This window comes from Galeopterus variegatus, unplaced genomic scaffold (genome assembly GCF_000696425.1).
Source record: "Galeopterus variegatus unplaced genomic scaffold, G_variegatus-3.0.2 Scaffold1565, whole genome shotgun sequence".
NCBI classification, from domain to species: domain Eukaryota; kingdom Metazoa; phylum Chordata; class Mammalia; order Dermoptera; family Cynocephalidae; genus Galeopterus; species Galeopterus variegatus.
The window spans coordinates 156,266-169,481 of record NW_007727676.1 but is presented as its reverse complement, the minus strand read 5'-3'; the positions used below and the strand labels follow the sequence as shown (position 1 = coordinate 169,481).

The following is a 13,216-nucleotide window of genomic DNA, read 5'->3' as shown; positions in this document are numbered from 1 at the left end:
GATTTTTCTAAAGCAGATGTGCCTGCTGATATCCAAAGAGCCAATTGGATCCCCACAACCTGTTTCTTTTCTTCTCCTTCCTTTTAACTTGAGTGACATTAAGAAAATGAGAGATTGCATATAAAAGTATAAATTTTGGGGTTTTCTCAAAAATATTGAAGCCTGGGTCAATTTTGCATTTCAGCAGGACCACTGCTGGCTCGTGCAGTAACTTTGTGCAAGTTAGAAAAAGGTGTCCCCTCCTGCTGGGGGCCTAGCCTCACGTCGGGGCCCATGGCGTGGTGACGAAGTGTGGGCTGACCTTTAGCCTCCTAACACCCCCATGGCCTGGTGTCCTCGTGCAGGACCCCACCCGCACACATGTCCCTAGCCTTCCTCCACTGTTCTTCAACCAGCCAGAGCCGAGTGGCTGCAGTCTTCCTCTGAGAGGCACGTGTTCTCCATTTCTCACTGTGGCATCTTCTGAAGAGTGCACTGGAGTGTGTGCGACTGAAACTCATGAAATCCACGGCTTCTGTGGTTTCACTTGATTTTTAAAATTGGGTTCTGCATATTTCCCCATCAGCCAGTCTTCAGGAACCATATAACTGAGAAGAGACCTTTGTCTGGATTTGACTCATTCATTGTCTGGACCTACTTGGAGTGAGGTTCTATATATAATGCATCTGAGTGACAACTTGTAAACACATAACCAGGGTTTACTCTTTTCAAAAGCAGTGAAACAAAAACAAGTTACCTCTGCTGTAAGACATGTTTAAGGATCCCGGGCGCTCTGATGAGTGGTATGTCTTCAGTCAGTGCCTATCCCGTTTACTGCTTTATTTAGCCATGCCTTCTCTTTGACATTGTTGCCCTGGGACTAATAGTCCTTACGGGGCTCTAACCTCAAGTAGAATTCAGGAAAGAAAAGGACGTTTAGTTCTTCAGGCCCGTGCCGATTCCATTCTGTTATAGTAGGTAGGTTCAGATTTGAGAACGGTGGTAAGGAGAAAGCCTTGGGGTGTGCAGCTGCCTACCTGGGAGCAATTCAGTGGCTTGGCAAGGGTAGGAGGGCTTGGTGTGGTGGTCGGGCCTAGGTTTAATCTAACTCCTGCCACTTACTATCTGGGCCATATTGAATGTCATAACCTCTCTGAACCTCAATTTACCCATCTGTAAAGTGGTGGTAATTGTTCCTACCCCTTAGAATAGTTGGGAAAAGTCAATGAGAAAACCTTATCTAAAACAGACTCTCGACAAGTATTATTTTTCTTCTCCTCTGTTAACTCATATTCTTTTCCCCCAACCTAAACAGCAATGTCAGAAATGTATTCAACTTTTCATTCTCCTCTTGGAGATAAGGCAGAACCTGCCAGTGTCACCAAGGGACATAACACAGGGCCTTAGCGTTTAGACTAAGATGTAATAATAAGCACATGTAATTGGCCAAGAGGTATTGAGTGTTTGCTGTATGTAGGACACTGGGCAAGATACACTGAGATGAAGGACACAGGATCTTCCTGAGAGGTTGATAGTCTAACTGAGGAACAATGGCAAATTATTTTCAATCATGAGAAATCAAAGGAGCACAGGTGAAGTGTATGCTGCTGATGAGACGCACAGCTAATCCCAGCCGACCTGGCTGAGGGAGACGGGCGCTGGGTGCCAGGAGGACGGGGGAGAGCACAGACAAAGGCGCCTAGAGCTGGCTGCAGACAACAGGCTTTATTACTTCTATTTTTCATTTTCCTTCACAACAGTCCTGATGAGCTTCCACAGGGGGCAGTTGTCCTCTAGGTCATTTCTGCCTTTGAGCTAGTGTTCTGCTTAAACCTGCGATGGACTAGGAAGCCACTGAGAAACTCATTAGTGATTTGGAGTCTGGGAACACTTGCTGTTGACAGTTAGTTACCCAACGATGAGCAGATAGGACACAACAATATGTTCAATTTTAATTTTTTTAAGTGTAAAATTTGTTTTCATCTCATAAAAAGTGTGCCAATATGGAAGAGCTCAAAAACAAAAGTAAATGACACCCCAAATCTTAAATCAGCCATACACATAAACAGTTAGCTTTTTTGGTGTGTTTATTTCATATATATTTCATTTATAAGCACACCTATTTCTTTGATTCATAAGTAAGCATACAAAGTGTTTTGTTTTTGTTTTCTGTTTTTTGTTTTTTAAAAACTGGGGTCAACTACTGTGCTCACTATACTCTTATTTTGTAATTGATATTTTTTTCATATATCAATACATCATGGTGTTTTCCCATGTTGTCAAATATTCTATATAATTTTTAACGATAGAGTAACCTATTATTTGGTTATACCCAAGCTCAATTACCTATTTTGGGGTATTTCATAACAGCACCTACTTCATAGGGTCACTATAAGGATTGACTTTTGTTTTAGAGCAATTAGACATTGGCTGACACATAGTGAGCACTTTCATTACTTCGTGCAATAGCAGTAATGGCCTTATCAATATATTTTTCCCTCATCTATGTTTATGATTCTTGTAGGTGGTTTTAGATTTGTATTGCCAAATTACCTCTATAAAGTTGTACCAATTTAAATCCCATCAGTCCTATGTGGAATGTCCTGTGTCCCTAAACTTTGCCAATTCTGATTTTAAATGTGTTAGTCTTTGCCAAGTTAAGAAACAAAAAACTCTTTGATTACTAGTTTGTCATTTGGTTTTTTTTTTTTTTTTTTTTTTCGGTCAACTGCCAATACATATCTTCTGTCTGTTTTCCTATCAGGGATATTTACATTTTTCCTATTGCTTTATATAAATATTAACTCTTTGCCATATATGATGTAGTCATTTTTCCTGGTTTGCCATTTGCTTCTTCATTTTATTCTTGGTGGTTTTTATATACAGAAGTTTTACGTTTTCATGTAATTATATATGACTATTTCCTTATTGTATTAGTCCGTTTTGTGTTGCTCTAACAGAACTACCTGAGACTGGGTAATTTATAAAGGAAAGAGGTTTATTTGGCTTATGATTCTGGGACAGCTGCATCTGGCACCGGCCTCAGGCTGCGTCTACTCATGGCAGAAAGTGGCAGGCAGCCGGCGGGTACAAGCAGATCACATGGTGACAAGAAGCAAGAGAGAGAGGCAGAAGGTGCCAGGGTCTTTTTTAAGCAACGATGTCTCGCGGGAACTAATCGAGGGAGAACTCACTCATTAATCCCCCCTCCCCCAGGGAGAGCATTAATCCATTCATGAGGGATCCGCCCCCATGACTCAATCAGTTTCCACATTGGAGATCAAATTTCCACATGAGTTTTGGAGGGGACAACACATCCAAACTCCATTACTTATTATATTTTGTCTTTTTTTAATTATTCTTTTATTATTGTTTTTTAACAAATCGCTGCAGGAATAGGGGAAATATTTTGTCTGTATATTTTAAAAAGATGTCCTCTACTTCAAGATCAGATAAAAATATTTGCCTTTAGTTTTTTCTGGTTCTTTTATGGTTTTTTACATTTAAATATTGAATCTATTGAGAATTTATTTGATTGGTGTGGGGAAAGAGCTAATTTTATTTTGTCAGGTGTTGCCAATTGTCCCCAAACTGTTGAACAATCTCTTCCTACCACTAATTTAAAAAGTAACCTTAATAACATGCTGAATCCTTATATATATATCTGCTTGGATCTGTTTTTATAGCCCTTTGTACGTGAATATGTTTTTGTCAGATTAATTCCTCTAAGGTTGCTAATTTTACAGCTTTTGTTGTTTTAAGGCAATACAGGACATTGAAAAAGAATGGGCTAGACCCACGCAGGAGCAGAAGCAGAAATTAGAGGCTCTGCAGAAAGAAGACAATCAAACAAAGGTAAATCAAATATTGTTTCAAGAGAAATCCCTGGAAGGGAGTTAAAGAAACATTGGAATTGAGCTGTTTCTGTAATTTGTAGACCCCTCAAACACTAAAAGTGAGACTCTTTAAAAATGAGAATACCTTCACTGATTTTTCTGGTTATAGAATTAATTAAAGTTTATTGTTTAAAGATTCTAAAACATACAGACAGTATACTGTGAGTCTTTTGCCAAGCTAATTAATGTACATCCTCAACACTATTTTAAGTGACTACAGAGTAGTCCATTTTATGGTTATGTTATTGTTTAGCTAACCAGTTTCTTATTATTGGAAGTCAGGTTGTTTCCTGCTTTTGCTGCTATAAATCACTTTGGCAGCAAGCACCATGCGGTCCAGGATTGTGTCTAATTTATACACGCTCTGTGTATTCACAGCACCTGCTATGGTTTGGGCTGCAGGTCCCTGAACACTGCAGCCAACATCCCCTGTCCTTGAGTGTGTGTTCTGTTGTTCCTCAGGATATACTTCTAAACATCCATATTTAGATCTTCTTTTATTCATACCGCTCTTTTCTTCCTACACTCATGGAGTATTTTCATTCCCACTCTGCACCAAGCACTGTCACCGGAGCAGGGGCATGCCAGGGAATGGTGCAGGAATGGCCCCGGCCCCGGCAGGACACACTGTGAACTTTCCAAGGCTTGTTGTCAGAGAGCACAAGGGACATTGTCTTCATTTATACAGTTACTACGGCTCCATTCTCAGTGTGCTACTAGAATGTCCGTAGCTTCTGAGGTGAGGTTTCCATCTGCTTCAAATGGTCGTTTGCTTCCTCTACCCCTCACCCCACTTTTGGAGCAGTTTTTGGAGCTGTCCCGGGAGGTACAGCGCTATGGATACATGCGGCTGGACCCCTGTACCTGTGACTACCCAGAACCAGGCTGTGGGGCCATTCTTTCAGTCGGCAATGACGAGATCAGCTGCTGTATAACCCTGCCTGACAACCAGACCCTGGACATCGTTTTCCCTATGAGCAGGGTGAAGTGCTGGCAGGTCACTTTCCTTGTGAGTATCTCGGCACCTTGCTTTGCCTGTGATTTTAAAGTCCTGTTGTTCTTGGACCACAGTGTTCACACTAGGGAGACAGGTTTGCCATTTGAATGAATACCTTGAATGGGGTGGCCTGTAAGCCACATTAAAGATTACCTGATTATAAAACCTGTCAATAGTCTGGAGCAGGTTCCCTGTCCAGAGCAGTAGCAACACTGCTCTTCCCATCTTCCAACAGCAGGCCTCCCTCCTGCACATAGGGTGGCCATAGTAACTATCGCAGATAGTAATAACAGTTACCATTTATTGAGCACGTACTATGTGCTTGCTGCTGACAAGATCTCTGCCCTTGGAAACTGAAGACTGACCAGCAGAGCTCTTCTTAAGGATCCCTGGCATCATGCTTACATTGCTGTCTCCTTGCAAGAGAAACCCAGTGATCAGATATATTGAGTGTTTACCATGTACCAGGTGCTGTGCTGGGCACTGCCACATCATTTAATTAAATTCTCACAAGAACTCAGTAGGCTAAGTGGGATTATCCTCTTTACACAGGAAACCAAGATTAACTAGGAGAGGACAAAAGCTGCTAGAGCAATCGGGACACCCACTGGTTAAATCCATGGACGGGGGGAGGGGGGAGATGGCCGAGTGCTTGACCTCTCTGTAGCATTTGATTCTGTCGACCATTTCTGTCTTCTCACACTCCCTCTCTGTCCTCCCCTATTTTGGGGGCTGCTTCTCCCTCTGACCATTCCTGAAATGCTGGTGTTTCTTGAGGTTCCATTTCCAGCATCTTTCCTCTGTGTATTCTCTGAAATCAATTCCTCAGATCCCTTGCCGAGCCCCAGTGTTACTGCCTCTAGATGCCTTCCCCAGTGCCTCATATACATCGCAGACTCAGCCTCTCCTTCTTACATCTGTCCTGGAGTTTCCATCTTGATAGATGAGACTTCCACCACCACCCCCTAACTGCCAAACCAGAAATCTTAGAATTACCGACTTTTCTCTCTTTTACACTATATGTTTAATGCTGATGGAGACCCATCCACTCTCCTACCTTGCTGTTCGCCCAAAATCTCCCTTCCTCTCCACCCTCCTAGGTGGTATCAACAGTCCCTGCACGGATGGACTGGACAGCTTCCTGATCCTTCTCCCAAACCTCCTCTTTCCCCCTTGGGGTCAGAGAAAATACGTTGTATGAGTTCAGTCCATTTAAACCTAGGAAGACTTGTTTTATGGCCCCAAACTTGATCTATTTTGGTGAATGTTCCATATACACTTAAAAAGAATGTGCCTCCTGCTACTGGGAGAGAATTCTATAAATGTCAGTGACTTTAGGGATTGTTATTTTTGTTTGGTTTTTTTTTTTCCTTAGCATAATTCTTTGGAAGGTCATCCAGGTTGTTGTATATATCAGTAGTTTGTTTCTGTTTATTGCTGAGCAGTATTCCATAGTATGGATGTGGCAAAGTTTGTTAAACCATTCACCCATTGAAGAACATTTGGTTATTTTCAATTTTTAGCTATTATGAATAGAGCTGCTATACATATTCATGTATTTTTGACCACAAGTCTTCATTTCTCTAGGGTAAATGCCTAGGAGTGCAATTGCTGGGTTGTATGGAATTTCATGTTTAGTTTTTTAAGAAACGCCAAACTATTTTCAGGAGTGGCTGTACCTTTACCATTTTGCATTGTATGAGGGATCCACTTTCTCTGCAGCCTCCCCAGCATTTGGTGTTGGCACCATTTTTTATTTCCGCTATTCTGATAGCTGTGTAGTGGTATCTCACTGTGATTTTAATTTACATTTCCCTCATGGTTAATAATGTTGAACATCTTTTCATGTGCTTATTTGCCATCTGTACATCTTCTTTGGTGAAATGTCTCCTCTTTTACTCATTTTCTAATTGGATTGTTTAGTTTTTTATGTTGAGTTTTGAGACTTCTTTATTCTAGATACTAGTCCTTTGTTGGCCAGCTGTTTTGCATATATTTTCTCTCACTCTGCAGTTTTTCATCCTCTTGACAGGGTCTTTCACAGAGCAAAAATTTTAATCTTGATGAAATCTAATTTTTCTCTTTATGAATTGTGCTTTTGATATCCAGTCCAAGAATTCGTTCCTTAGATCCTGAAGATATTTTCTATAGTTTTTTTTCTCCAAAAGCTTATAAAAGTTACAGGTTTTACATGTAAGTCTATGATCAATTTTGAGTTAATTTTTGTATAGGGTATGAAACTTAAGATAAGGTTCCAATTTTTTTTTTTTTTTTTGCCTATGGAAGTCCAGTTGCTCTAGTACTACTGAAATGCTATCTTTCTTCAGTTGAATGGCTTTTGCACCTTTGTCAAAAATCAGTTGGGATTGTTTGTGTAGGTCTGTTTCTGGGTTCTCTATTCTGCATTTTTTTTTTTTGGGTTTTTTTTTTTTTTTTTTTTTTTTTTGGTGGCTGGCCAATACAGGGAACCAAACCCTTGACTGTGGTGTTATAGCACCGTGCTCTAACCAACCGAGATAACCTGCCAGCCCCTGGTTTCTCTATTCTGTTCTACTGATCTATGTGTCTATTCCTCCACCAATACCACACAATCATTTTCTTTCTTCATAACAGTTTTATTGAGATATAATTTATATACCATATAATTCACCCATATAAAGTGTACTACTCAATGGCATTTAGTATATTCACAAAACTGTGTGACCATCACCACAATCAATTTTAGAACACTTTCATTACCTAAAAAAGAAGTTCCCATACCCTTTAGCTGTCACTTCCCCGTTCCCCAAAACCCACCAGTCCTGGGGGAAAAAACCCCACTAATCTACTTTTTGTCTCTATAGATTAGATTTGCCTATTTTGGACATTTCTTATTAATGGAATTATATAATACGTAGTCTTTGCGACAAGCTTTTTACTTAGCATGATGTTTCTGAGTTCATCCTTGTTGTAGCATATATCAGTACTTTATTTCTTTTTATAGCCAAATAATATTCCACTTTATGGACATACCACATTTTATCTATCCATTCATCCATCGATGGACATTTGGGTTGCTTGGGTTGAATTATATGCTCTTATGAACATTTATGCATAAGCTTTTTTGTGGACATATGTTTTCATTTCTCTTGGTTATATACCTAGGAGTGGAATTGCTGAATCAAATGATAATTCTATGTTTAACTTCTCGAGGAGCTGTTTTCCATTTTGGAAAACAGGCTGGCAGTTACATCCCCACCCGCAGTTTTTGAGGGTTTATATCCCCATCATTAGTGTATGAGGGTTCCAGTTTCTCCACGTCCTTGCCAGTACTTGCTATTATCTGATTTTTTATTATAGCCAACCCAATGGGTGTGAAGTGGTATCTCATTGTGTTTTTATTTATTTCAGTCTTTTTTTCTCACTGGGCTTTGTTTTGGGTAGTTTCTATTGCTACAGCTTCAAGATCACTGATCTTTTCTTCTGCAATGTCTAACAGTGCTGTTTATCCTATCCAGTGCATTTTTACTTCTAATATTGTATTTTTCATTTCTAGAAGTTCCATTTACATCTTTTTTATATCTTGCATTTCTGTCCTTATGTTTATGTTTTTGTCTAAATTCTTGATTATGTGGAGCATATTTTAAATAACTGTTTTAATATTTTTATCTACTAATTCCATTATTGCTGACATTTCTGGGTCTGTTTCTATTGACTTTTTCTCCTGTTTGCAGATTATACTTTCCTCCTCCCTTGCATGCTAGTAATTTTTTTGTGGTATGCTGAATATTGTGAATTTCATATTGTTGAATGTTAGATTTTATTGTATTCCTTTTAAGAGTATTAGACTTTGTTCTGGCATGCAGTTAAGTTACTTGGGATTGGTTTTGCTTTCTTGAGGTTTGCTTTTAAGCTTTCTTAAAGCAGGACCAGAGCAGTCTTTAGTCAGGAGCTAACTAAGCCCTTTTTTTATTAGCTACTATTTTTAAGACTCTATCCTATTATTGTCTCTCTACTGTTATTACCTATTATGGTCTCTCTGCTCTGGCTGATGAAAACATGAACTCTTTCCAGCCTTGATTGTGAGCTCCTGGAATCGTTCAACCTAATGCTTGTTAGTGATTTCTTCCTTAGCCTCATGGAGTTTCACTCCACGCATGCATAGATTATTATTCAGCCAAAGACTTGAGAGTGCTTTCTGGAATTCTGCGTATAAAGCCCTCCTCTTTGGTATTCTGTCCTCCAAATTCTAACCTCAACTTCTTCAAACTCTTATCTCCTTCACCTTGACTCAGTAAGATCTCTAGGCTCTGTTTGGGTTCCTCTTTTTTATGCCACATCCTGGAAACTCCTCCAGACAGCAAGCTGGGATAATTGTGGGGATCTTATCTGTTTTCCTTCTCTCTGGGTTAACGGTCCTGCTGTTCAATTATCTGTTGTTCAGTGTTTGAAAACAGTATTTCCCAATTCATTTTTCCATTAATGCTGTCAGACCAATATTTCTAAAATATAAATCTAACTGTACTATAATATACTTTAAAAATCTCTTAATGAGGGCCGGCCCGTGGCTCACTCGGTAGAGTGCGGTGCTGATAACACCAAGGCCACGGGTTCGGATCCTATATAGGGATGGCCGGTTTGCTCACTGGCTGAGCGTGGTGTTGACAACACCAAGCCAAGGGTTGAGATCCCCTTACCGGCCATCTTTTTTAAAAAAAAAAAAAAAAAAATCTCTTAATGAATGTCTGTTGCCCTCAGGATAAAGTCCAGAATCCTTAACTTATCTGTAGGAGTTAAGACTCTGTGATGCCAAGCAATAGAAATTAACACATCTGACTCTAGTGGAAAAAAGCAGTTTATTGGCAGGCTTAAGAGAGTCAGGAACCAAAGGAGCTCAAGGTTCCAAGGAAACAGGAACTCTTTATCAGGGCCTACTCCTTGGGTTTCTCTACTCTGGAATCAGATGAGGGACACAGAGAGTATCTGTCCAGTGGGCCCAAGCTTGAGTTATACGTCACCCTCTGACTGGTCATTCCCTGACAGTCCTACATAGATAGCCTACAGTGGAAGAGGGATGGCTTTCCCTAGGAATTTGAGACTCCGTTATTAGGAGAAAGAGAGATAGATGCGTATAGCTTAAAAATCACAGATGCTCCCTGCCAGGCTTTTAAGATCTGGCCTTACCCTGTCTCTCTAAGCCCCCTCTCCACCCTCCCTGCCTGGAGCCTCTGCTTCAGCCACACTAGACCCCTTGCAATGTCTCTGCCATGCCAGGCCCCTTGGGCCTCAGTGTATTTGCACTTGCTATTTCTTCTACCAGGAATTACCTCTCCCCTTCCCTTGCCCACAAAACAAAACCACCACAACAAACTTGAATAGCTTCTACTTCTGCTCAGATGCCCCTCCCTCCAGGAAGCGTGTCTTTACCCTCCTAGCCTGGGTTAGGTGTCCGTTCTATTTACATCCATGGACCTGCTTCCCTTGTAACACTTACTGCATCAAAGTTTGGTGATTTACTTTTGTGGTTCTGCAGTAGACTGACAGCTTCTTGGAGATAGGGACAGTCTCACTCATTTTGATATTTTGCCTGACACACTAATGGGCACTTAAATTCTATTGAATATCAAATAATATCTTTTCCTCCATAGGGGACTCTGCTGGATATGGATGGGCCCCAGCAAACTCTCAACCAGAACTTAGAGCTCAGATTTCAATACAGCGAGGATAGTCACTGGCAGTGGTTTGTTATTTACACCAAGCAGGTGAGTTCTCAGGGCAGAGCATGAAAACCTTCTGTGCTGAAGTGCAGTCTTGCTTGCTGGGGTGGACAAAGCACATTACCCTAAACCAACTAGAGCAGGGCACTAGAGTATGCTACCCACTCTCTTGTTAGACTGTAATACCTTTTATGTTATTTTTGGACTGTATACCTTTTATGTTTGTTTGTTGTCTTGTTTTATTTTACTAGTCACCATGGCCTTTATATCGGTTAGAAATGAATTTAGTTTCCAAGGGGTGGAAGACTTAATGAACAGTAGCTTATACTAGGGGTCGGCAAACATTTTCTTAAAGGGCCAGATGGTAAATATTTTAGGATTTGAGGTCCCCGTGGTCTGTGTTGCAACTACTCAACTCTGTTAAAAGCAGACATAGCTAATACATAAAAAGATGGGTCTGGCTGTGTTCCAATAGAACTTTATGTACAAAAATAGGTGGTCAGTTGGATTTATTTGTTGCCCTTGGCTTAGACAATACAGATTTTTATTATCTCAATAAGGATACTGAAAGTAGATGATTGGCATCTCTATCATCCTCTAGGCCTTTTCCAAGCAGATGAAAAGCCATCTTTATTATCTGGACAGCAAAAGCTTTACCCTACCCACAATAGACGTTGCATTCTGTCTCATTGGCCAGAACTGGGTCATATGACCACTCCTTGCTGCAAGGTAGTCTGAAAATCAAGCGTCTAGCAGAGAGGAACAGGATTCATGATTGGCTTAGAGTAATCATGAGTCATCACCTGGGGCTGGGCTCTTTACCATCCCAAACAAAATCAGATCTCTTAGGAGAGAAGAGGCAATGGCTATTGGGTAGCCAATTATGCATGTCTGCCATAGGCTTATAACTAAAATTGTAGTAGAAATACTTAAATAAAAAAACCCTAATTTTCTAAACACCAAATCCAACTAAAAAAATCTTTTTACTGAACTAACTTAAGCTATTTAAAATTGGAATCAAAACTACAGATGTTCTAAAATGGAATCAAAATATCAAGATAATCTTTGCATTGATATTATATTCACCTTGAGTCCCTGGTGGTCACACTAAGTTCCATGGAGCATTCTGGTTTCCAGTAACCAAGGCTGCCTTTCAATTCTCTACATCCAGTAGTTGTGGTTATGATATCAGAGTCCTCTGAAAAACACTAAGTACTAAATAAAAATCCTAGACTAAAGAAATGGGTCCTTAGGTTCACCTTGAATATCAAATATCCTTAGGGCAGGATGGTTTGCTGAGGCAAGATTTGCAGTCACTTGGAGAGATATAGAGAGATTTTGGCAATAAAATTACCCCCTCTTCAGAATGCTAAGTGCTGTTAAATTTTATTATGGTCTTTTAATCTAGTCAGTAGCAAATGAGTTGAAGCCTTTATAGAGAGGTACAATAAACATTCTTTTAAAGGATTCCTAGTAAGGTCTTATTTCCTTTGGAGTTTGAGTTTTATTGATGTGCACCCAAGGAGTACTTTTGCAAAATGCAGAAATATGGCTTGTGTGCCTTGCAGATACAAATGAGGGCTTGGGCCCAAATCTTTTCTTGGCCCTTTAAACAAAAGCTTGGTTCCTTTACATTTGATAAGCCTGACCTGGTTTATAGCAAAGTCCTAGTCTGCATATTTGTGTACATTGTATAGGAATATGGAATCTGTCCAGATTTTGTTGGATGCTGTTAAACATCCATCCTACCTGTATCAGCTCAGGGTTTTGTTGTTTAACTATTTCATACTCTGGTTTTGCGTAGGCTACATATATGAACAGATAAATAGGGCTAGTTCTTAGCAAAACTGGTAAGTCAAACTTTGTGTATAAACTCCATGTCTGCTACTATTTTTCTTATTTGTGGCAACCTCTATTTTTTTCTTTCTTCCTTTCCCCTTAAATAAAATTAATTTCTATCATGTTCTACAGCCCTGCAAGATGTTTAGATACTACCCATGTGTAGCCCATTCTCCCTCTAGTTCTGTTTTCTATGTCTTCCTCTCTAAGAGCTTTCTACTTTGGCTACCACTCCAACCTGGGTATTCTCTCTCTCCTCCCCGTCATCCCCTCCAGCAAGGTGACCATCCCTGTAAGGTCTTATAGCCTCAAGCTTTGAGCTTTGGTTGTCTCAAATTTTAGTCGTGCCAGAAAAGAAAACAGCAAGCCAAGAATTAAGAGCAGGACAAGAGAGAAGGATTAGTGGGAAAGGAAAAAATGGGAAAATCAAAGGGAACCTTAAATTTGACACATAGGGATGAAGATCCTGGAACAAGAAAGCCCAGCTACTGGGTAGCAAGATGTACAACTCTGTGTGTCTTAGCACCAACAATGATGATTCAGCCACAGATGATACTGGAGGCAACTATCAGTCTTTAAAGGGAGTGATTAAAAATACTGGAAAAGATTCCATTTGTGGAAGAGTGGCTAAAGCACCACCCGAGGCCACCAATCCCACTCTCCCTCCTGCTGACAGAAGAGGAAGCAGCACTCTGCATTCAGTCCTTCTGGAGAGCTTATCTGAAGGATTCCAAGATGGCGACGGGTTTGGAGCGGCCATGCCAGGAGACAGCGTGATCCTGAGAAGTGTGCGCTGTGATACCAGAGTA

General features: G+C 40.3%; 1 protein-coding gene across 1 annotated transcript in view; it reads left to right on the top strand.

Moving 5' to 3' along the window:
- Window positions 1–13,216, top strand: part of SNX31 (sorting nexin 31) — a gene marked incomplete at its 5' end in the record, with an annotated part of 56,795 nt that overhangs the window by 29,840 nt on the left and 13,739 nt on the right. The window contains 3 exons of the mRNA XM_008577697.1: window positions 3,742–3,834; window positions 4,681–4,884; window positions 10,500–10,613. Coding sequence (XP_008575919.1) covers window positions 3,742–3,834; window positions 4,681–4,884; window positions 10,500–10,613 — 411 coding nt within the window. The remainder of the gene's footprint in view (window positions 1–3,741; window positions 3,835–4,680; window positions 4,885–10,499; window positions 10,614–13,216) is intronic.